We start from the raw sequence: 26,389 nt of genomic DNA on the forward strand, positions 1-26,389 counted from the left end.
TTAAGTAATATAATTTCAGGATATTTTTTCTAAAAGTTAGCTGGGGCTGAGCTTAAACTCTTCTCTTCCAGTATTTTCTGTTACAATATTAATTTAAACTGTTATAATACAGTTTGACATACTAATGTATTTCTTTTTTCGGTCCAGCAAGACCCACTGTTGGTACATTTTTAACACAAGCATCTTTATAAATACATTTTCAACACAAGCACCTGTACAAGTCAGTTTGATATACAAATGACATATAATTCTTTACAAAACTCCAGCTAGCTATGCTGGCATATGTTACACATCCAGTGCCCTACTTCTCCTGATATAGCTGGCAGTACCTCATATCGTCACACTTACCCGTTTTATTTATGAAGCCATTACTGTTTTCCTTATATTGGCTCCCTCCATCCAACTCCTTGTTTTATGGCTGTAGTCTAGTCCCTGGTGTAGTGTTATGTTTTAGACATGTGGAATGTTGTACAGTTTTAGGCTTTATATGTTTATAAAGTGATGTCTTTTGATATATTTAAGTGTATCCTTGCTGTCTTTATGAAGTATTTGTAAGAATCTACACTGCCTTGCCCTGCTGTGGTCATTGTGTCTGCATGCAATACTTTTTTCTGAGAGAAACAACTGTATTGGCCACTTTTTTCTAGCTAGAGCCAGGTTTGTATTTAAAGGCACCTGCTGCCATCTGATGGACCAGGAGTGTGGACCCACATGTAATTCCTGTCATATACAGAACTTTGTTAGCCTTTTACAAGGTTTCTTCTGAGATAACTGGTTCTCCTGGAATTAGGATGTCTGCTGTACATTTCCTAGCAGTGAGTGGCAGCACAGCCACAGGAGCCACTGCTTAGGAAAAAATGCTCAAGACTTTTGCAGCCCAAGTTATAAAGGCCTCAGATAACTTACTTCTTTAACACAAACACGCACACTTAACATATACTTAACTTCTTTCCTCAACATACTTTGCTGTGTCTATACTTTTGATTATGTTTCTTTCAGCATGTTAGCTCTGATTTCCACTGTGTATATAATGCATGTATATATTGTGCTTTGTCAGTCATTCTGTATATAATGTTATTTTTATTGCCTTAATATCCACAAACCAACTATGATATTCATATTGTATATATTTTCACTTTGTATATATGTTTGCATTTTGTCGTTCACTCTGCCTATATTGTCACATATCTATTTTGTTTATCCCAGGCTGAGACTGAAATAGGTCCACTGGGATCATTTTTATACCTGGGTTAACAATTACAAAATAAACCAAAATTAATAGATAGATACAAGCAAATTACATAAAGGGATCAAGAGACCACTGTTGCAGTTCCTAGTGCCTCTGATTTAAATTAAGCCACATACTTTAACATGGGCATCTTTTATGATTATTGTCCATTTGATATTCAGTCTTCTTCTTCTTCCGGCTTTTCCCGGTTAGGGGTCGCCACAGCGGATCACCTGTCCGCTCATGACTGGCAGTAGAGTTTTACGGTGTCGAGTTGCCAGCCCGGCGCCCAACCTTCCACGGAAGGCACACACACACTCACACCTAGGGCCCATTTAGAGTGTCCAATCCACCTACAGCATGTCTTTGGGATGTGGGAGGAAACCAGAGCACCCGGAGGAAACCCACGCAACCACAGGGAGGACATGCAGACTCCGCACAGAAGGCACCCCAGCCGAGGATCGAACCAGAGAACCTCTTGCTGTGAGGCGACAACACTAATAATTAAACAGATATGCATGGATGCTGAGTATTGTGTTAAAAACACAGGACAGGTTACAAACTAAGAACACTATCTTGCCTAATTCACTGAGCTTGTAAAACTGTTATCTCATTCAAAGGAGGCATTATAGATATCATTAAACTAACCAAGCAGAATCCAGACCCTACACCAGCAAGAGACAAAATAGAGTCTGCAGTGAGCACCACTCTAAAATGTAAGCAGCTTTACTTCAAAATAGTTACAAACCTTCCAAGTATGTTTGCTGGTATACACTGTATCAGTCACTGGATAGCACGATCTTCATTGCAGTTGGCCTTTCTGTGACAGATGCATTTAGTAACCTGACCTTTGTTCACAGTTTTAGTTAGCATCTAGTAATTGCTGCAGTGGTTAATTGCATTTAGCCATTATACATCACCATCATGTATTTTTTCTGTAGGTTCTTTGCATGACAAATAAACATATCACACATCAACAGTTTCTTCTTCTTCCTTTCTCAGTATAGCATATGATTCAGCTGATGTTCAGCTGATGAGGGCGGCGCAGTGGTGCAGTGGTTAATGCTGTCGCCTCACAGCAAGAGGTTCTCCGGTTCAATTCCCGGCTGGGGTGCCTTCTGTGTGGAGTTTGCATGTTCTCCCTGTGTTCGCGTGGGTTTCCTCCGGGTACTCCGGTTTCCTCCCACATTCTAAAGACATGCTTCTGGAGCATTTCTCCCCGGGCCTCCGCTGAAAACAGGATCTGTGGAACCTAGTTGGACTTTCCCGGTCAACAAATGTTAAATAAATAAATAAAAATAAATAAATAAATAAATGTTATTTGTCCTGTCAATGGTAAGCTTTGTTGTAAAACCTGATGACTGTACTATAATGCTAAGAAATTTTATTATACTCCAAAATGGGACTATTAGGACTATGTACATGTCTAAACATTTCAACATATTTAAACTCCTGAGTGTGCAACAACCCCAGATTCTTCTTACTAGTTTAGAACTCTTAATTATAGCGTAGTACTAGCTGCAAAATCTATGGGCCTGAGCATTTATTTATATTGCATTAATTATTCTTAGAGCATGGGCGATCTGTAGATCGCATCCTGATTAGAGAATGAACATTGTCCAGCATGATATTAATATACTGTACAAGTAATACCCGCTGAAAAATTAGTCTGCTACTTCACAGCAGCATATCAAGCCACTGTGGAGCTCGGACAGAAAAAACCTAATGGCAACCATTATTTCATGCTCACTAAGCAGTGCTTCTGCTGTTTAATTAGTGTAAATTGTTAAAAAAGAAAATAAAATTAAAAGAAAAAGTGCGTGTGTTAATGTTGGTTGGGGTGTAAGTGTATACGTGCATGTGAGTGAAAGCAAGGTTGATTGAGCCATTATTTTACACTTGCTAAGCAGCACATTTGCTGTTTAGCAAGTGTAAAAAATAAACACCAAAAAGGTGTGTATATACCTGTTTGTTTCTGTCTGCGTGTGTGAGTAAATGCGTGCATGAAAGCAGAAGAAAATGTGTGCGTATATGCACATGTGTGAGGAAGCAGAAGAGACTGTGTATGCGAGGGAGAGTGAACAGTGAGATCAATCGAGCCATTATTTTGCACTTGCTAAACAGAGCTTTTCCTATTTAGTGAATCTAAAGTAAAAAAGAAAAGAAACTTAAAATTGTGTGTGTGTGTGTGTGTGTGTGTGTGTGTGTGTGTGTGTGTGTGTGTGTGTGTGTGTGTGTGTGTGTGTGTGTCAGTCAGACAGAGACAGTGATGAGTGACAGCGATCCCTCATTCGGACAAAGTTTTGTGAGGTGCAAGTGTAGGTTTCCAGCAGCAGCTTTAACAAGAAGAGGGGCTGAGAATTGCAAAGTAGACTTTTCAAGGTTGATCAGTTTTGGGAAGGAAGGAAAATGGAAACCACCACTGTACAGAAAACAAAATCTACTGTATAGTTGCTGCGTTCAGCTTGTCCTTCCCGATTAACAACACAAATGAATAAATAAGTGCTAACAATTGAGAAAAACAGCAGAAAGCTGCAGCTCCTTTTTCCCCATGGGGGGTCTTGTGCTCCTCCCCTTGATGGAAGTCAGTGCCTTGGATGGGCATCAGACCCTCATAAAGCCGTCTTTCATCAGCTCTGCCTGATATGATGGTATTCACTGGTTAGATGACCACTATGGAATGGAATTATAGTCATGGTCATGGTTTACTTTGTGGAGTATTTACTGAGTGAGCGTTTTTATTCCTACTCTTCCTTTTACAGACGACTAGTTTCCCTGAAGTTTGATGCATCCCCTGTATGAAGAAGCCTGTGATACCTGCATATGCATAGACATGTGCGCACACACACACACACACACACACACACACACACACACACACACACAAAGCTACTTATTACTAGTTTCCACAACACCAATCAATCCTGCTGTACTTAAATTAAAATTTTGATGTGTAAACAACACATCAAAACTGCAGTCTAGTTTGAAGTCCATCTGACATTTTGGAGTTATGCCCGTAGAACTAATACAGGGCAGGGAGTGCAAGGAAGTTACAGCTTTAGAGTGGCAAAGTTATGTACATTTTTTATACTTGTGAATAACTTGTTTCCTGGTTTTCATAATAATGAAGTGGCATGTGTCTCTGAAAAGAAAGTCTAAAACTCACATTTTTGTCCTCATTTAGACATATCAATCTGTAAAAAATGGCAACAAACCAAACATTTTAGGAGAAAGGAACAAAAAAAAAAAAATAAAGTAAATACCTAGACATTTTTTAAAGTGTTATATTTTAGATGCAAAATGTTTCCTCCAACACCACTAACATATACTATAGCAAGTTTGAAGCATTAGGTGGAGGAACTATTTTACATCAAAAATATATAAAAAAAATAGTACTTAAAAAGTAAGTGTAAGTAAAATGCAGCAGTTTTACAGAAAGCCCATTCTCTAAGTGCAATACTGCCCTCCAGGGTGTGTTAATGTGTAGTTAACCCCATTCCAGGGTTGTAGAGGTTTGCCACTTGTGGCTTCAGGCATCATAACACCCCTGGGCAGGCATTAATTACATATTAACGCACACCCTGTCAGGCATCATTGCCAGCATAGTGTCCTGCTTGCTGGAATGTCTAAATGTTGTATAGAAGGGACTGCAAATGTTTTAAGTGTATTAGCTAGCATACTATGAAATAACAGAACAGTCAAAAATACACAGAAGACTGGTATAAAAGGAAAAAAAATGGTCAGGATTTTCTCATTTACATACCTAAATATTTAATAAATGTGCTTTCCTATGTAAAAAAAACATTTGTATGATAGTATGCTTTTTCTTGCACCTCTTTTAGCATACCAGCTACAGTTAGTGTACTCTTTCCTTTCAGTTTGTTCTTGTAGGTGTCTGTGGTAATTGTACTATCAGCTTATGGTTGTCAATGGAACAGCATAGATGAGCATAATTTTATGATTCCTTGCTAGAAATTAATCTTAGAAACATTTAATAGATTGCAGTGCAAGCCAAAAGTATTTTGTATTGCTGTATGCATTATCTGTATATGGCTGCAATGTCTCTTTTGTTTAATATGTTAGGCTTACTGAACTGTTGGGTTTAATTTGTGCAATTAAGTATCTGTACCAAAGAGGAAAAAAAACATTAATTGAGATATGCAGTGTCTTACAAAAATAGGGCATTGTTTTACATGAATTCCGGGTTTCTTGTTACTTTAAGGAAGCAGTCCCCAACCACCAGGCCATGGATCATTTGCACCAGGCACTGAGTGAAACGAAAACGTGAATGTGTGTATTGAGTGTGTTTGTGTTTGTCTGCATGTGTGAGTGAATGCATGCATGAAAGCAGAATGCATGTGTGTGTGAAAGAAGAAGAGACTGTATGTGTGAGAGAGAGTGAGCAGTGAGATTGATTGAGCCGTTATTTTACACTCGCTAAGCAGTGCTTTTGCTGTTTAGCGAGTGTGAAATAAAAGTCAAGGAAACTGAAAAGGTGTGTGTATGTTTCTGTCTGCGTATGTGAGTGAATGTGTGCATAAACGTGGAAGAGTCTGTGTGTGTGTGTGTGTGTGTGTGTGTGTGTGTGTGTGTGTGTGTGTGTGTGTGTGTGCGCTTGTTTCAGTCTGCATGTGTGAGTGAATGCATGCATGAAAGCTAAAGAGACTGCATTTGTGTGTGTGTGTGTGTTTGTGTGTGCATGTGCGTGTGTGTGTGTGTGTGTGTGTGAGAGAAAAAAATCTTGTGTGAGTGAATGTGTGCATGAATGCAAAAGAGAGACTGTGTGTGTGTGTGTGTGTGTGTGTGTGTGTGTGTGTGTGTGTGTGTGTGTGTGTGTGTGTGTGTGTCTGTGTGTGTCTGTGTGTGTGTGAACAGTGAACAGTGAGAATGATCCCTGGCAGCAGCAATGAGGTTTGCTACCTCTCGACCATACCAATCAACCTCTCCCACACTACACCTGGACACATACCTCTCAACCTCTCAGATCAAGAAATCTGGGCAAAGCCAAAAATAAAGGGGGGGGAGTCAAAGGGCCAAAAGTAGGGACACTTTTAGGTACTGCCATTACAAACTTAGAAAGTGGATAGAAGTACAGGTTTTGCATTAGCATGAGTTTTCTGAAGGGTATGAAACTCAACTGTCTGTCATTATTTTCTGACTTCAAACTTCAATGATCTTGCAGTGATTTGCCAGAAAGCAACAATTTTATGAGAAACAGACCAAAACTATGAGGCAAAAATCAGGACATTCTGTGAAAATCTGTACATCTGAGAGGTATGCTGGACAGAGGCAAATAATAGGAACATATTTTAAATACTGCTGTTATAAACTTAAAGTCAATAAGGTTGCCATTAGGTTTACGTACCTCTCAACCACAGAAGATCAGTGTTATGCTGTTAAGCAGAAAGTACACTTTTTTTTTTGTAATTATTGCCAAATGTCTTTTTATTTTACTCTTGAGCTTTCCTTCCTGGGTCTTGGCTGAAAACGGACTTCTAGTCCAGTCAGACCTCCCTGGTAAACAAATGTCAAATAAATAAATATTATACACTTTATTATGCATGCACGATGGCCAGTCCATGGAAAATTGTCTTACATGAAACTTGTCCTGGGTGCAAAAACATTTGGAGACCACTGTTTTAAGGTAAATTCCATCTGTCCACCTAGGCTGATGTTTATTTTATAGACAGTGCTAGTATAAGAGCTTTGTACTCTGGTGTTGTATTTTACCAGGCAAAATTGTTCACATTTTTTTCCTGTCACTGGAGAACTTGTCTTCAGTGGCAGCATTCATCTGCAGAGCTGACAGCTGATGCTGACTGATATTAGGTTATAAGTTTTCATAGTTTTGATCAGTGGCCTTCTTTATCTGTTATTTGGCACAACTTTCAGGTGATACAGGTGCATGGTATACATATCACTGATATACCCATTTCCCCATGCAAGGTCTGTTTTCATAAAAGTCTGTCTTTTTACTTGTGGGAAGGCTAGGCATTCAAATATAAGACCTCACTCAGTACTCTAGCAGCTGAGGCATGATGGCTGTCTTGGGACATTTCCTCTGTGGTCTCCCACTTCTCCAGCTATCCAGCTTTCTGATTACTCAGGTCCATTTTAAGATTCTTGCCTCCATCTTTAGCAAGGCTTCAAATTTCTAGGTACTTAAGCATTCCACCTTTGGTATCTGGGCATGAGCTTCAAGCTCACATTGATTGGAAACAGTAAGGATCAACCACCAAAACAATTTTAATAAACATAGAGATGTAATAATACTTCTGCTAAAAAAAAAAAAAAAACCCAAAAAAAAACAATGCTTTCTATCCAGTTGATACTACAATTTACACATATCTGCAGTCAACAAAGCGCATAGTTGTTCATCAGTTTACATCATTGTCAAAAATTTGTTACCGCCTGTGAATAGTGTTCAGACCTGAGGAGATATACTAGCTTTTTAAAAATATTCCTGTATTTTACTTGTGTTGAATAAGATAAACATTGTACATGGGCAGGGAGTAATTGTGATTATTCTCATTTGTAGGAGCTAAAAGCATGGCATCGACATCAAATGCAGTGTCTGGTGACAGCAGGTGTGGACATAATAGCTATGGAAACCATTCCAAGCCAGAAGGAGGCCGAAGCATTAGTAGGGCTGCTTAGAGAATTCCCTAACACCAAGGCATGGCTATCTTTTTCATGCAAGGTTGGGATAATTTGTTTTTTCAGCAAATTTCTACAAAAGATGCATTTTCTTCACTTACAATAGTTTGACAAGTGGCTATGTAGTTGTCAAATGGAAGGTTGTATTATTTCAGTATAAAGTGAATCTGTAATGCGTTGCATTATGTTTAGAATGTGAGTAAGGAGAACAGCAAATATGCTAGTAATATGAAGCTGAAGTTTAAGGCAGGCAGGTAACTGAAGGAATAGTTCAACATACAGATACTGGCATCATCAGAAGTGTAAATATGTTTAGAACTGAAGAAACAGTAATGGCACTTAAGCATTGTTAACGCATGTTAGTAATGCATTACACTGTTAATTGTAAAGCTGATAATGTCATATTAGAAACCAGCCAGGGGTGTCTTGATTGTCTGTGGATGATGGTGCAGCTACTGATTTGCTGTCCTCCTGTTAGTGGCGCAGGATGTCACAGTCTCCTGACCTGAATCATTAAGTGAAGGTGCCTGTGACTAGAAGCTCTGACCACAACAGTTTGCCAGTTATATGCCCATGCCTCCAAGGAACAAAAAGACATCTCAAAAGAAATCTGTGACCACCTACCTTTGTAGAAACTGTACTGCTTTGCCCACTTCCACTGGCACCCACACTACCTTTCTGCTTGTAGATTTGACCTGATCGATAGTTTTCTTTTTTTTATGTATAGTTACTTTTCCTTAGTAAAGTAGAAAGAGAGAGAATGTGATTGCACTGCAGATACACTGTTGCATTAAAGTCACCAAGAAGAATTTTATTCTGTGTATTGATGTACATTTTGTGTGTCATACATTGAATAATGTATGTCCATGTATATTCATTAGTATTGTAGTTATATGAAGTTTCTCCTGCCTTCAATTTCTGTGTAAACTGGCATTACTTGAGCTAAGGTGACTTAGCTTTATCCACAGGTTTACTTGATAACATTGCTACTGAAATTATTGATACCCAGCTCACCCAACCACATTTTCCAACCACCCTGCTGGATTGAGGCATGAAAAACTTAATTTGATCTGATTGTGGAGATTCTGCCTGTATTGACTCAGAGAAAAGGAAAATACAGTTATTCCTCTTAGTGTGTACATCCTCAGTAGTAGTAGTACAATTAGAGATTTGGGATGGGATTCAGGGCCATGCCCCCGACCATTGCAAAATGCATTTGTTTTAAGAAGTGCATTACTAAATATATTGTAGTATCAAGCAGTAGGCTGGGCATGATATAGTGTACTTTGCAAAAGTGAATATATAATTTTGTAATCATGGCTTAGTGACACAGTGGTTAGCATTGCTACCTCACAGTGCTTTGTTTTATAGTTTCCGTAAGAGGTATGGTGCTGTCTTTGTGGGATCTACATGCCCTCCCTCCACTGTGTGTTTGGGTTTTCGCATGTGAATTGGTGATCCTGTAAATTTCCTATAGGTAGGTGTGTGTGTGTGTGTGTGTGTGTGTGTGTGTGTGTGTGTGCATGCCTGCCTGTCTGTGTCTATGGTAGAGTGGTATTCTGTCTAGAATTAGTTTCTGTAATTTGTGCCCATTGAGTGCACGATAGGCCATGATTCCACCACAGTCTTAAATTGGATAAATAGCAATCTGAGAGTGAATGAATGTTTACTTTTATTTTTAAACAAATGTCAGCGTTGCACAAAATTACTACAATTAGCACATTCATTTTAGTATGTGTTTTCCCCCCACACTTGCTGTCTGTCATACTCCCACAGGGTCTCGAGCCCATTTTTCTCTGTTCAGGGGGACCTACCTGCACCAAGTGCGAGCCAAACATGACACCATTATCCAAGCAGCGAGGGAGGAGTTTATGCCCCTGCTTGTGTTCAAGAATCTGTTGACAGCAAAGGGAAGGCATCTTTATTCCATTGGTCTAGTGGTCTAGCTTCGTACCCTTCTCTCCAGCCTATGGCCATTGATCTGAGGGTCTGGCCTAATCCCCTTTCCCTCAGCCTAGCATTGTCTGTGTTTCAGGGTGGACTGTAATTGTCATCAGCGTGGGGAACTACACAGTGCCACACCCTTCTATGCAACTCCATTCAGGACACAGTCTACGGACCCATTTCTATGTCTCTAACCCTATTCCTAGGTGGCTGATGTGAGTACCACATTATCTCTGTATATCCTGCATGCTTACTCTAGAATTGCATGATCCCACACACACATGCCATGAAGGCTACCATTACTAATTAGGGAACTGCCAAGCCCTTGGTGCCCCGGTCTATGACCATTGATATTGTGAAAACCTTGTCTTTGCATGGGATCAGTTGGATGACTGCAAACCACCTCCCCCTTCCCCCAAGATAGGTGAATTGGCATTAGCTACTCACTTTTCTCTAGTCCAGGCTTTTCCAGCACCAAAGATACTGTTTAAACTAAGACTGTCTGGGTCATGTTCCAGGCATTCCTGTGTACCACAGAGCCTGACAGCACATTCATTTCTACACTACAAAGTACAGTCAGTTTTTCTTTCTTTTTTCATAGTAAATGCTTGTATAACAGCTGCTTTTTTCTCACTTCCTTTGGATGTAAGACTTAGTATTTAAGGGAGAGACATTCTAAGCGGCTAACTCATAGGACATTTGCTTCTTTTTGAGCACCAAGATCATGACCTGTGCCTAGAATAACACACATATATATATATATATATATATATATATATATATATATATGTGTGTGTGTGTGTGTGTGTGTATATATATATATATATATATATATATATATATATATATATATATATATATATATATATATATTCTACAATTTTTTTTTCTCTGCTGTAAAGAGCAGTCAAAGGGATTTTTGTTCCATTAAGTCCCACAGTCCCATCCCCCCACATGCCTCAAGTGGTCCAAAGGGATGCTTGAATGTTCCCCTACTGAGGGGTTTGGTGCCTTTTTTCTCCTTGTGCATTTTGCTAAGGTTGTAAATTAGAGTAAGAACTTGGTTACTTCCTTTATCCTTTTTGCAGCTTATCCTTCAGTTTTATCGCTATTAAACACTTATGTAACTTAACATCTAATATTGAGGGATCCTCCTTGATAGGTGTGTGTTTGGATTCGTCTTCTTCAACAGTTTGACAAAAAAAATTGAAAGTTCCACAGTAGTGAACATCTGTGTGCCTGATTTGATGCATATCCATGATGAAATGTGCTGTATATATAAATGTGCTTGCTTTCCAGCCCTTCTTTCTTTTTGGTAGTTTGCACATTTTAGATCATGGACTTTTTATAAATTCCTGTGCTTGCATGTCTAACGAACACTATGTAGTCATATGACATCTGTTTACATGCCATGACCTGCCTTTACTGTGTCAGGGAAGAGTAGAGTTAATACAGCAGATGATGTTTTCAAATTACTGCTCAAAAACACATCAGGAGAAGCTATTATCTTAACTAGTGACAGAAAAGATGGAAGCTAACATGAGCTGCTTGTGTCGAAGATCAGCAGATGTGTTCACCTTCGTGCCATATCCAGGCATAGGTCACTACTTTGAGAAATCCCTTTAGTACAGATTGTGATCCAGCAGTCATTTTCTGTTTTTCTTTTTTATTTATTTATTTATTTTATTTATGAGTAACTGCTGACTATTGATTTCGACCAGACCTGCAGCTTGAGAGTGCTTTCTATTAGGTTCAGTTTGCATATCTGGACATTGTGATTGGCTGGAATTCTAGAAAGGGTGGTGCCATAGTGCTGAAATTAAAGAAGATTTAAACATTTTTCATAGAGTAAGACTATTGCAAGACATTGTATTTGGGCAATTCTTTTATAAAAAGATTTCAGATAATTTTTAGGATGAGTGGTGCATGATTTTCTTTACTTCAAAGTGGTTGTATGTTTCCACAAAGGGAGAGGATTCTGTCTCAGCAAGAGAAAAAGAGTTTAAGATAGCGTGGACAGCATTGCCAATGCTAAGGATAGCATGGTCAGAATTCTTTTGTATTTCTTTGTTTTTATTGAGATAAGCTCCAGTCTCCTAGTTGTCCTTGACTTTAACTCAATGCTGTGAATCTCCGAGAGGTGCTTAGTGTATGTTTGGGGGTCAGTATATCTGTTCAACAGTAACATGTTGAAATTACTATATTATTGAAGTAGCTGTTTCTTTTTTTTTTCCATTTTCCTTATCATCATGCATCACAGATGTGCACAGAACTGGGATGCCTTTTTGGGGAAGGGGTGTGGAGGCATCTTGTATGTGACAGCACAATGTTATCATATGATCACTGCTGGCAAATAGTGTTATGACTTGGGGGCAGTGTATGTGTTTACCAACAACAAGTTAAAATAGCAAAATGAAAACTACTTGTGTAGTTTTTACATTTTTCATCCTTTTCTCAGTGAGAAATTAGTACACAGAAAGGTGGCTATCATTTTTGGGGGCATACGGCAAAGGGTAGCTAAGGTTTATGTAGTTTGTTGGAGGGGCAGCATCTATCAAAGAGCACAGTTTGCCATATATCATTATTTTTTATAACAACTTCTCATTTAACAGTGGACTACCTCCTCAGAAAGGGCATATTCCACTGGGGCAATGTATGTATTTTGTACCCAAATAGCTTATTAAGAATATTGATTTTTTTATTACTGTGGGCTGTCTTAAAGGAACTGAAATATGGATGTCCTTCCATATCTGTGTTGCAGTATTCATAACTAGGAGATCTCCTGCCAAGGATAGCCCAAGGTCCGCCCAGTATACCAAAGCCTTCAGTACTTATTGAAGTCATACGTTACACGTACACTCCCTGCGCAAGGCATACAGCATAAAGGTGACGTACAGATGCACACAATCATATCTGGAAAAGCCCCAAAAGGAACAGAACGTCCCTAGAGACAAGAAGAAACATCTGTATCCAGAAGGAGAAAAAAAGAGAAGAGCCCTCGGCCAGGAGGGCAAGAAAGAATAAGCTACTGCAGAGGGGGTAGGTGGAAAGGAGTGAATACTGCAACAATAAAGAGAAGGACCTCTGTTGTTATGGTAAGATTTGACACAAATGTACCATGTTCATCCATATCACTGTTGTAGTATCCCATACACCAGGGAGAGTACAAAAGCTCAAGAGGAAGCCTGGGAGGCAGCATGGAAGACCCTTCCAGAAACTCATGCTGAATAGCCCTAGTAAAACCTGCCCTGGCCCTGGAAACATCACCCAATTTGTTATGCTTAATAAAAGTAGGTGGAGGACCAAGTAGCAGCTTCAGTGATGGAATTGTTAGCTAGCGCCTTGAAAAAAGCACCACAGGAGGCAACAGCCCTGGTAGAATATGCCTTTACTGAAGAGGAAAGACATTTACCAAGTAAAGAATAACAAAAAGAAATGACCTTAGAAATCCAGGAAGTGATGGTTCGCTTAGAAACAGCCAAACCCAAAGACCTGGGCTAGAAAGAAACAAAAGCTGCTCACATTTGCAAATAACTAAACTGTCTGTGCAAATCCAAGGTGTGTAGAACCTTCTCACTGGCAGACCGCAGAGAAGGCAAAAAGGAATAAAATTGAATAGACTGAATAAGGGACCACTCATTGATCACTTTGGGCATAAAAGAAGGTTTAGTACGAAGAGGCAACCTGTTTTTCTGAAAAACTGAGGAGGAACAGCTGCAAGAGTCTGCAGTTCAGATACTCTCTTAACTGAAGTGAGGGCTAAAAGAAGAGTACAATGCTACAAGGAAGCTAAAGAAGCAGGCTCAAGCTTAAGCCAATTTTTCAAGTACAAAATTGAGGTCCCAGGAAGGCAGAATTGGCTGTCTGGGAGGCCTAATATGAGGCATGCCTTTAAAAAAATGCTTGACCTCAAATCTAGAGGCCAGAGGAGGAATCAAGGGCAGACAAGCATAAACTGCTGACAGGTGAGCTTTCACTGAAGAATATGCTAACCCAGCATGCAACAGATCAAAAAATAAGCAACGGAACCAGAGGAACCTATTATGGCGAGAGAAGCACCAGACAGAAAATTGCTTCCATTTGGACATACATGATTTCCTGATAGTGGGTTTTCTGGCCTCCTTCAGGACCTGAAGTATGTCCTCAGAAAAGAGGTGCCTAAGAGGAATCAAAACCCTATTATTTGCAGCAGCAGTTGAAGAGTGGAGAAGTGAGGATGGATAAGAGACCCCTTGTCTTGTGTGAGAAGATCCACCCAGTGAGTCCCTATCCAAGTGAGAAAGAAGCGAAAGACATCCCCTTCCAAGCAAAAGACATGGTGTTCACTTTCTAAGTCAGAGGACTGCGGACTCTGCAACAGAATAGAGGAAGATGTCTGTTCAGAGGGAAGGCAAAAAGATCTATCTGAGGAGTACTCCAGTGACGGACACTGTCCAGGAACACATCCCTGTGAAGCATCCATTCGTAAGCTTGTGTGCTAAACCTGCTCAAAGAACCTGCCACTAGATTGTGCTCTGAAGGAATGTAAAATGCTTGAAGAGTCACTTGGTACTGGACAGCTAAATCCCAGACCTAAAGAAGTAGTCTGCAAAGAAGAAAGTACCCCCTAGCTTGTTGACATACCACATCACTGTGGTGATGTCTGTGAAAACTTTGAGGGGCCAGAGATGAAACAGGGAATTAAAAGCCGGAAAAGCTAGAAGCAGAACCCACATCTGTTTTATAATTGATGTGGTTTGACCACTGTTGAGGAGGCCAGAGACCCTGATCTTTGAGAGAACTGAAGCAGTCCCCTCATTCCCTGTCTGAAGCATCAGTAGAGAGCTCTTGAGTCAGAACGGAAGCCTGAAAAGGAAGCTCCTGGTTGAGAGAAGGTCAATGAATCCATCACTGAAGTTCAAGCCTGAGACAATGAAGAAAGGATACTGGGAAGTCTAGGGGTCACAGTGGTGGAGAATCACTGACTTGATGTACCGCTGAAGCTTTCTCATGTGGAACTGGGCCAAAGGGAGCAAGGGAATGGTAGAGGCCATGAAGCTGAGGGCCTTGAGAATTTCCCTGGCCAAGACTGAGGTCAGAGGAAGAAGAGACTGGAAAAAGTCAGCAAGAGGCAGGGCCTTGGGGGCAGGCAGAGATGCTAGCACGGGGATGGTCTGAAGCCTGCAACCATGATTTTGAGAAGGCATCAGAGCTGATTTCTTAAAGGGAAATAGTAAACTGGAGATCCTGAAGTACAGTATCGGAGAAGAAGCTTGAAAAAGCATATCATCCAGAAAGGGAAAGATCTGAACTCCTCTCATCCTGCAAAAGACAATGAAGAGCTAGGCATTTGGTGAATGCCCCAGGGACAATAGAGAGGCCAAAGAGCAAAGCAGATAATTGAAAATGCAAGGAATAAACAGAGAAATGTAAATTTTTCCTTAAAAGGGGATGGATGGGGATATGAAGGTAGGCATCTTTGAGATCAAGAGAGATCAGGAAGGCCTGGGGTAGAAGAAGGGGAAATAAAGTCTGAAGAGGCAACATCCAAAAGGAAGGACTCTTGAGAAAGGTGTTGAGCTGGAAAAGATATAGAATTGGTCTTCAAGTGACCTCCTTTTTGGGAACCAAAAACATTCTGGAATAAAAAAAAAAAAAAACTCCCTACCTGGACAGGAGGCACAGCTTGAATGGTGCCCTGGACCAAAATAGAATAGACACCTCTGGGAAAAGTGGAAGTTGTTCCTGAGGAGGTTGAGAGATTCCCATTCCTATGAAATATCCCTTGTGGATCATAGAACCCAAGAGTTTGTTGTGATCTTTAACCAGTTTGGAAGAGGCAGGGAAAGATGGAGGGAAAAGGGAATGTGGCCGAGGGAAAGGGGAAACAAACTGTCAAATGGAACTCTGCTTATCCTGAAGAGCAGGTTTTTGGGGGTTAGGGCATTGAGTAGACTTAGCAAGGAGCACACATGTAGAACCCTTTCTTCCCTAAGAAAGGCAGCAAGACTGCCTTGGAACAAAACCATATTTGGAGGGGTACTTCCTCTGAAACTTAAGAATAGGAGAAACAAAAATATGTTTCACCTCCTGCAAGGCTTTACCCTTATCCTGGAGAGAGTTGAAAAGTTCAGCAGCAGCAGCACCAAAAAGATTTTTATTATCCAGTGCAGCATCCAACAGTTTGGCCTTAATGTTATCAGGCACAGCCTGAAGATGAAGCCAAGACTAATGCCTCATAACAGAACCAAAGGTAGCAGCTCTGGAGGAGGCATCAGCTGCATTTGGTAGAGTGGTGAGCAACTTGAGAGGTAGAGTCCAATAGGGAAGGAGCAGAAGCCTTCTCCTGAGAGTCAAGAAAGTCAGAAACCACTTTGGAAATTGAGATGGCCAAGTCATACTTGGTCATTTGAGTCTGGTAGTTGATGGCCCAAAAAGATAAAGTGGCAACAGTGTAAACCTTTTTGCCCAGTCTGTCCATGGCCCTACTATCCTTGTCTGAAGGGAACAACTTGGTAGGGCAGCAGCTTAGAGGGCTTATCAGAAGAGACAGATACTACAGAAGGATCATCAGAAAGGCATTTATAAAGAAGCTTACATTTATTAGGCACCTTGTAAAATCTGTCATGTTTCTTGGGTGCAGGGGGCTGAAAATCAGAGGCCACAGAAGCTGCTGAAAAGGTATCCACTATGGCAGCCAGAAAAAGGAGAACAGCTGATGGCTGACATGAGACTGGGAAGGTCTGAAGAGGGAAGTACTTATCCCCAAATTCCATCCATTCAAGATTGGATGACTCAAAGGTCTTTCTCCAGGATCAGGAATGTCAGCCTTCATCTCCAACTGATCAGCCAGGGTGAAACAGAGAGTGGTTCTTTGAATCACTTAGTGAGTTCACATTGCTTGGTTGTACGGCAAGGGATAACCCATGTGCTGAATACATTTAGAAGGCCTTCTGCATGCTGCACCAGTGCTACAGTAGAGAAGCATTACAAACTGAAGGGCTGCCTAATGCCTGAACTCCTTCCCTTGTAGAACTTTCCTGAAACGTTACTACCTTTTCTCATCACAAAAATCTGACTTGTTCTGTTTCTGTAGTCTACTTGTCTGCTATTATAGTACTCTACATTCGAGTCAAATAGTCCATTCGTTTGCATCGGTAGTAGCCAGTGGGCTTTGATTGTCTCAACAGAAAATGTCATTCTTAATTACTAGTATATCATTTCTGAAGCATTAAAAAGCTTCTGTCTCTTTGATGTCAGAAATATGTTATGCTTTTCCGTAAAGACCAAGCTTCAGTGCGTATCATTCATGAGTTCATACTCTGAGTGAGTTCCCTGAATCCATTAAAAGGAGCACTAATGTATTTTCTTACCTATACCAGGCAAAAGAAGCATTAAAACACTTTTGATACACAACATGCCTCAGATTCATTTGTAAGACCCTTTCATTTTACAAAGTAAAAAAATATCTTTTATTACAGACCAGTATGTGATATACCCTTTGGAAAAAGACTAACTCAACTGAATCACCTGAACCATGGTGAAAGCTGCAAGGTGATGTCTTAGATCATTCTTCCAGTGGTGTAAATGATTTATCAAATCATGTGCACACTTGTTTGTTTATTAATTTATTTATTTAATGAAGTCACAGTTACAAGCATCAGAAATTATGCCCCTTTGCAGGTAGTAGCTGTGTTTACTGTGAGTTTAACAAAAGAAGTGCTAAAACACCTTTGATGCACACATGCCTATCAAATTAATTTTGTAAGACCATTTCATTTTACACACACACACACACACACACACACACACACACACACACACACACATATATTTGTTTTTTATAGACCATAAGTGCAAATCAGTATATAAAATGCCCTTTCGAAAAGGGCTAACTCAACTGAATCACCTGAACCATGGTGAAAGCTGCAAGGTTATGTCTCGGATCATTTTTCCAGTGATGTAAATGATTTATCAAAACTCAAATACATTTTTTTATTCAATAAAATCACAGTTACAAACAGCAGAAACTATCTCCTTTTGCAGGGCTAGCTGAGCTAACTGTCCGTGACACAATGAGGGGCTTGTTGTAGTCTAGAATGATCTAGAAGTGCATCCATTGATCTGTGTTGAGAGGAGGCAGCCAAGGTGGTGCAGGCACATTGTGAAGATGCATTTTTTTCAGGAGGTACCCAAATACAGACCAATAAGAGGAGGCCTTTGGGAAGACCCAGGCTAGGTTAGAGGCATTTTATATCTCAGACCATTTGGGAACACCTGGGTTCCCACAGAATGAGCTGAAAACTGTTGCTAGGCACAGGGAAGTCTCCACTGCTTTGCTAAACTTGCTCCCACCACAACCTTTACCAGAACAAGTGGTTTAAAAATGAATGAACAGATGGACATTTTTTTGTTCTTACAGTTATTTATTTTTGGCTGATGATTTACTTCATGGATAGTCAGCTGTTAAGTCCCTCATTTAGGGCTAGCCTGCTTGCCTTGTCCCTCCTCCCCTTTCACCTTGATGGAATGGTCTCCTGACAGGAGGAGAAGGAATTTGCCTTTTGGTACTGTCTTGAAATGCTCCACTTATTGAGTTAGGGGTCTGCAGTCCTGGCAGACCATGCATTCCAGAAATGTAAACACTAGAGATTACTGCCAGGCATACAAATGACAACATCAGTATGACCCTCAGCACTTTATTGCAAATATGTCACCTTCTGTTTCACGGTTGTCCCCAGCACATCGTCCAGTTCCCTAGTAGATAACCCTACATTTTTTTCTAGATGAACTACACTTTTATAATATATGGACAAAATATGAGATATGCTTTGGACCAGTATAGGAGATCACTAACTGTCATTTGTTTGTGGTGAGTAATAATCTGTTGACCACGCAGCTCATTGCAAGTTCACCCCATCTCCTGACAGATGTTCATCATATTGATGACAACTACAGTAGCCTAAACTATATGAGTTATATACTGATAAGGAAATAATAGGCAGCCAACTTCCAAAGCTTAAGGGCACCTTCCATGTCCCCAAACCATTAGTCAGCTTGAGCTGAGCTGAGCTAATTGAAAGACTGGTTTGGACACCAAACCATTCAGAGCTTTTCTTCCACGACAGAGAGTGCTCCTCTGCAGGGTTTCCAGGATCAACAGTCAGCTTGTGTTTTGGGCAGATAATGTATCATTGGGGAAATCCTCCTGCATATTATTTTTGTTGTTTAAACTTGCTTTCCTGTGTAGGAAAGTATTTTAAAGCTAGAAATATGTATTTTATTTACTGTCAAGCAACTTTACTGTACTTTTAGAAAGGAACACACTGTTGTTTCTGACAGATTAAAAGTTAGTTTAAACTGCTTTTTTTTCCTTTTGGGGCTGATAAAGTGTATTGGAGTGCTGTTTACTGTATTTTAACTACTGGTCCAATGGTTGGGCCTGCCTCCAGCTACAAAAAGAAAAAGGATGGCAGTTTGCCTCAGCCACAGGTGGGTCACTCTGCTATCACCAAAGCAGGTTCCTCAGACCACTCATCTTTTTTCCTGAATCCCTCTAGTTTTGTACATACAGCCACTATGCACCAGGGATTAATTATGTCCATTGAGACTTTTAGGCTCCCCTCAGTGGGGCAATGGAGAGCCACTCATGTTGGCCATGGGAGAAGCGGCAGAGAAGGAGCACGTGCTTAGCCAGAATGTTGTGCCTATCCCTGGGAAAGCTACTGCTGGCATTATCAATCCTAGTTGCCCCAACTTTCTTGTCATAAAGATAACTAAACATTTATTATTTCCTCCTCCAGTTCCACTGGACAGGAGTTATTTATTAAGTCTGGCTTAGGGTCTTGTACAGGCTATTGACCCTTCTTATCAGGTGGTCTCGGATAAAAGAAAAAAAGATTTCCTCTTTTCCTGAAGACATTCAAGAAATGGAATCTGGAGAGGAATGTAATGGGATAGATACTGTGTTTTTTCTCCTCAGATTTCTGATTCAGACTCCGAGGAGAGCATAGTATCTGAATCTTCCTTTGAGGGATTCTCGTTCTCTGAAAAGTTTTCCAGAATGTGCCAGTGTTTTCAGTGAGCGAACACTGAAGTTTCTCAGTCTTTCAAAAAGTACTATTAGTTGTTACAAATAGAATTTATAGAACCTTCACCCATCTCCCCAGTGCTGTTAACATTGTAGGATGTGTTTACCACACACTTTTGTTTCCCTGAAAGCCGGTCTGTACAAAGTTCATCAGTCTTTCAAATTTTTATATGCTCATCGTAGATATGACCCAGCAGCTATAGCTTTAGTTTATCCAGCTGCTGCCAAACATTTTGTTAATTCTAATCCTTCCCATTCAGACAATGATGGTACAACAGTTGTTACATTTGGGAAAAAAGTGTATGCTTAAGCAGCTTTAATTTTTACAGTTTTGAACTGTCAGGCTAATATCTTAAAGTTTATTCTGACTACTTCTGAAAGTATGAGGACTGCTTCATTTACAGTTCATGCTTAAGCAGCTTTAATTTTTACAGTTTTGAACTGTCAGGCTAATATCTTAAAGTTATTCTGACTACTTCTGAAAGTATGAAGACGGCTTCATTTGCAGTTCCTTCCTGTGAAGTAAAATCTGCTTTTTGTGGTTTATTTTCTTAAATTTCTTGGGTAACTATTCATTGCTTTAAGTGTGTGTATATGACTCTGTAATTATTAAACCGAGGGCTGTTACCACTGGTACATAAGCCATAACACTGGCTACAGCAGGAGCAACCATTCAAACATCTACTAATTTATTTATTTTATTTTATTTATTTTGCTTTTATTTACTGGGTTTGTCTAACTGGGTTTAGTCGGAAAAAAACATTTTCAGCTGGGGCGGAGGAGAAAAAGTCCAACATATTACAGATGTTTTTAAACATACATTCACTGTTCTGGCAAGTTTACTTACACTACTGTACTTTTTTTCTCAAAAATATTTTACAACTCGTGATCTGATGTTGTCATTTTCATTCTTTCCTCAACCAGTGCATTTTGGATCTGACTCATCCTGTTTTACAAGCTTAGGATTTGAAGCTTAAGCTCCTTCTCTCCTACCCATAATACCTCATTTCCTCAAACTACCTTAGATCTCGTTTGCCACGCATTGTAGAGGCATCAAGGTTTCATCGCTGCTGAGCTCCATAACTAATTTTTGCTTAAGATTCTGTAAGATGGTCCTTGGGTTGTTATTTGTTCTCTTTTTTCCTCCTACCCTGCTACTTCATAATTTAAAAAAAAAAAAAGTTTCTGCTTAGTGTAGTTTCTCTTTCGCTTCGGGGTTTCCATCTTCCACACTTCTTTCCCTCTTTTTCTTCTTCTTTCTTTATAAAAAAAACTAGAGCTAAGCTGTTTATCGTGGCCACTTAGCCAGATAAACTATTAGGTTTTAAGAAATGCACTTCCTGTAGGCACAAGATCCCACTGTCTGATGCCCACAGGGAGTGCGTTTACTGTCTAGGTCCAGTACACCTAGACATTACTTGTAGCATTTGTAAGGGTTTTCATCTGTGTGCACTGGCAGATCATAAAAACAAGCTGGTTTTAAAGGGCTTGCGTCCTTCTCCAGTCTGTTCTTTGCCCTCCATTTCAGGGGATCAACTCCCTGCTAAAAAACACAAGGAGGCCTGGGAGCACAGAAAACATTCCCTGGACAGATCCTCCTGTTTGACCTCCAAACTGATTAAATAGGCTCCGAAAACACCAGATGTGAAGCCTACGGATCCAAAAGTTTCAGGCTCTTCTCCTCCATCCTGAAGCCAGGAGTTTCAGTGCAGAAATCCTTTTTGCAGGAGATCTCACCCAAAAGAGTCTCCAGCCCACCATCATCCTCCTCCTCCATCAGGGTTTCTCAAAGTTTGTCTGAGAATGATGTAGATACTGTAAATTGTTGAGGCAATTTCTCAAGACACAGATCCAGATGGGGGTTTTGCTAGCTCTTCCCCTACCGATCTATGATCAGACATTCACATTTCCATCCTGTAGCTCCTTCTGCAATCCAACCCTCTGCTTTGGAGTTGTCGGATCCAATGGTCCCGACAACTGAAATGTTGGAACTGGTAGTGGTTATTACTTCAACTTTGACCATGTCGGGGTTCAGCAGGGCTTGGAGTAGAAGCCTCTCATTGAGTCCGGGGGGGGGGCTTACTTCAACTCCAAAGTTTTCAGAGCCGTCGCTTCCCCTTGGAGCCTTGGCATTCAACAGCTTGGCTCTGACTCCCTCTTCAGAGTGGAGGGGTTCTGGAACTTAGGAGAAGTCTATTCTGATAGTTTTGACTCTGAAGGGATAGCTCTCAGGTTCTCGGATTTCTTCTGTCTTCGAAATGGTGGAGATGGTTCTGTCCCTTCCAAGGAGGATCCTGGTCCTCACCCCATTGGAACTGCTCCCCACCTCCATGGGGTCTGTGACTGAGGCCACACTTCTACCACCAGGACAGCCGTTCCAAGGAAGCCTCTAATCTCTTCCACCTGTGGAACCCCATAGCTCTTCCATTACCTCCCCTGAGCATCTGACGGAGGAGGTCCCTCAGAAGAGAAAGTGTAAAAGAAGACACCTGTATTCTCCCCAGGAATCAATCATGACAGACTGTGATTTCGAGAAAGGGGAGGGGTCCCCAAGATCTCCACCTAGTGATGCCTCCTTTGCAGACATTTTAGAGATCCTCCATCAATAAGGTGGTTGTTCTGCCCAAAACCCCACCCTTGAGGAAACAGTGTTTTTTGAAGGTTTTCAGATCTGGCCCATCTACATTTTGGGTGCCTCCCCCAACAGATGCTCTTATTGACCTAGTATCTATCAGGACAAGGAAGGAACCAGACTCTGTAGAGCCTATTCCCAAACAGACAGATAAGATACTTAGTGCCCCCCTAGACAGATCTTGTTTGACCAAAGGGATCACCGTAGATGCCACGGTTGTTGCTGCAGCCACCAAAAACAAGCTAGCTCAGGAAAGCTCCATTGTACATCCACCTAACATGGATTCTAGGGGGTTGGACAGGTTTGGCAAAAGAGTTTAAACTTCTGCCGCTTTTGCTTTGTGAACTTTGAACTATTTATCTCCCTTTATCAGGCTACAGAGGAACTTAGTCAAAGAACTCTCTGGCTCTGTCCCAGAGTCCATGTCTGATGAGGAACAGAAGACCCTTTCCTCCAGAATGGCCACTTTTCAGTCAATTTCTAATTTGTCCATGAGGTTAATTTCTCATTTATTTATTGGAAAGGCTCACCCAGACTCTGCTACACTTTGCTGTGAGGGAAAGGTCGGTTTGCTTTTTATTTGTTGTATTTTGTATTAGTTTATTGCCTTTTTATATTTTGAGTGCTGTGATTTGTTTTCTTTACCTTGTGTTTTGCTTGTGTTTTACTTTTAACTGCATATTAAAACTTTAAAAGACACAACAGCTCTGTCTCTTGTGAGTCAGGAAGAAATTTTTCCCATCCCCCCACCCACCCTGTCACTGTTGTGTTCTTACATACCACTGTCTTTCTAGTTGCCTGCCTCTTATGTTAATTTGACCACATATCTCATTTCCTCTCTGCTTTCACTGGCTTGTGTGAGTAAGCACAAAATTATCATTTTGTGAAATCACTCCCCTTCAGCTATTTAAATTTATTGGCCATTCTACTGTATTCTATAGTACCGGAATACAAAAGTCATCACCCCCTTTCAATCTATCTTGCTATTTTAAAAATAGTGACTCTCCACTAAAACTTAACTTTTTAGACAGGTAAAACTTAAGTTACCTACCTTGACATCTAACTTCTTTAGTGCACACTGCAGTGTTTAGGATAAAGCATTTTTAACATCTTGCCTTTAAGCATCCCTGCAACTAGCACTTGCTTTAATACCTGCTGGAAAGCACTAGGAAGCCTTAAACTGATACAAGCACTCAACTCTCCTTATTAATAAGGAGAAATTAATCATAAGCACTAAACAGCCTGTAATTGCAAAGTACCTTGCTAAGGTAAGGGAAAAAGCTCCTGTATTTTTCATAAAAAACACCAAACCAGACATGTCCAAGGGTCAGCTTCCATTGATTTCTCCTGTCCACCTGGTGAATCTGGGCATACTGGGGCAATGCAGCAATTGCATCATGTACACAGCGAACCCTCTCCTCCTACCACCCAACACTATAACCTGTGAGAGATGCACTTACATAGCCAAACTGGAAGCAAAGCTCTCTCCACCCAAGATTGTGCTAGACAGTCAAGAGGAGAAGGTTAACACCCACACTACACCTCAAGCAACACATAGCCTTTCTAAACTCACACCACCAACACCCACACATAGCAACACTAAATCCACATTTGCGGAGGCCCTTAACTGTAACCTGCCCAAGCAACAAGGACCTCCGAAGCCGAAATGCAAACAAACACCAATCACAACCAAAGTGTCACGTAGCTGACAACACCAGTGTGCCACCCAGTGACAGCCCCTAAGGCAAGACAACGTACCTAACACTTTAGTCATAGGTGACTCAATAGTCAGGCACACTGATGTCCCACTCACCAGGCTGAACAAGGAGAAAATTACAGTGAGCTGCCTGTCGGGTGCGAGGATCCGCCACATAACCCATTCACTCAAGTCACTCCACAACAAGTACAAATATGACTCTGTCATTGTCCATGTTGGAGTGAATGACTTGAGATGTACCTCCCTGGACTACATGAAAAGAGACATGGAAGAGCTCTTGGATCATGTGGCCCAGGCAGGTATGACCCTAGCCCTGAGTAGCATCCTGCCTTCGCCCAGAATGATACCACAATATAAGGACAACATGATTGACTTCAACAATTGGCTAAGCTTCTGGTGTCATTCAAAGGGGATCCAGTAAATGTCTGCCCGGGACGACATGATCAACAGACCACAATGTTTTGCCAGAGATGGTCTGCACCTGTCGCCCCTGGGATTCAGGTTACTGGCTAATGCTCTTGCCACCCCTATAGTGCCTTTTTTAGGCAAAGTTCAAAGGACAAAACCACCACCGTAACAGGTACAAGCATGCAAAATCTGAAGGTAATGCTACTCAATCCTAGACGTCTAAACCTCAAAATGCACTCTCTCGAGGCACTCCTAAAAATGGAAAACATTGATATCTGTGCAGTAACCGTGACCTGGTTCAAGGCTCCAGAGAGCACCCCTGCAATACCAGGCTACAACTCTTACCACACTTTTCGGCCACCAAACCAAGATTGAAACACTAAAGGTGGAGGAGTGTCCATATTCATCAAGGATATTCACACCACCAGGTTAGTTGCCCAACACAATGCGTCTGAAATTCTCCAGTTGCAACTAACACTAGGTAAGACTGCAATCCAAACTGTAGCTTGCTACAGATCCCCCACCATGCCCCAAGATTCTCACTACACCTTTCTAAACATACTGGAAAATATTAATATACAACCAAACACCCTAATACTGTATGATTTCAACTACCCTGCCATTAACTGGAAAAACTACTCGTGTACCAACACCTTTGCCCAACGGTGCTTGGAATTCATAAATTCCAATGCCCTGGATCAACTAATCCATAGTCCCACCAGGGGCTCCAATATCCTAGACCTGGTCATTACCAACATGGGAAATCGATGCTGCACACCTATGGTCACCCCCTCGTTGGTCAGGTCAGACAATAAGGTAATCACCCTTAACATCCACATCCCACCCCCAGTAAGGAAACCTCCATAAAAAACTTCTCCAAAGCCAACTTCATGCTACTCAAGTCAGAAGTTACAAACTTCATGACACCCATGCAGAAAGGAACTGAAAGTTCGACTGTTGAGTCCTACACTAAGGCACTGTACGAGTACATCCACTCATGCATGAATTGTGCCATCCCAAATAGAACCAAGATGCTCTCCTCCAAAAAAAGGAAGCCAATCTGGTGGTCCCCTGCCATAAACAAACTTTACAACAAAAGGAAGAAACTGTTGTAGAAAAGAGGAAAATCCCAGGATGCAAAAACCTCCCTTACAAGCCTCAGTAAGAAGCTGAGATCCCTCATAAAATCCTTCAAAGCTAGTTACAAAAATAAAATTGCCAAAGATTCCAAAGACAACCACAAGACATTCTGTAACTATGTCAGGAATCTAAATGGCAATGCTCAGATCTGCTCTGAGCTACAACAGAATGGCATTAAATATACTGATCCCACGGATATTGCCAATATCCTGACAGATCGATTCAGTGCCAACTTCACCCCACCCCCCCTCACCCCCTAAATGGCCCATCTCAATACCGGAAGATTGCCAAATTCCAGTAATAGCCACACAGGTAAAAAACTCGCTCTCCAAAGCTAAGAATACAGCATCCATGGGACCAGATGACATCCCGGGCTATGAACTACATGAACTACAAAATGAACTGGCACCTCCACCTAAGTGTCATGTTTAATCATGCCCTCACCTCAGGCTTCGTGCTTACTGAGTGGTGCACAGCTACAGTTATCCCAGTCCACAAGGGGGGATCCACCTTGGATCCCGGGAACTATGGCCCCATCAGTCTGTCGAGCCTCATCTGCAAGGCCATGGAAAGTATTATCATGAAACTTACAAA

General features: G+C 41.0%; 1 protein-coding gene across 9 annotated transcripts in view; it reads left to right on the forward strand.

Moving 5' to 3' along the window:
• The window catches only part of LOC122801731 (homocysteine S-methyltransferase 1-like), a 638,040-nt gene that overhangs the window by 181,578 nt on the left and 430,073 nt on the right, over positions 1-26,389 (forward strand). For all 9 annotated transcript variants that reach the window (XM_044071256.1, XM_044071255.1, XM_044071254.1 and 6 more), the window contains one exon: positions 7,767-7,928. In XM_044071256.1, the coding sequence (XP_043927191.1) occupies positions 7,767-7,928 (162 nt within the window). The remainder of the gene's footprint in view (positions 1-7,766; positions 7,929-26,389) is intronic.

The sequence above is a fragment of the Protopterus annectens genome, chromosome 5.part0 (genome assembly GCF_019279795.1).
Source record: "Protopterus annectens isolate FY-2018-M chromosome 5.part0, PAN1.0, whole genome shotgun sequence".
Taxonomy (NCBI): Eukaryota; Metazoa; Chordata; order Ceratodontiformes; family Protopteridae; genus Protopterus; species Protopterus annectens.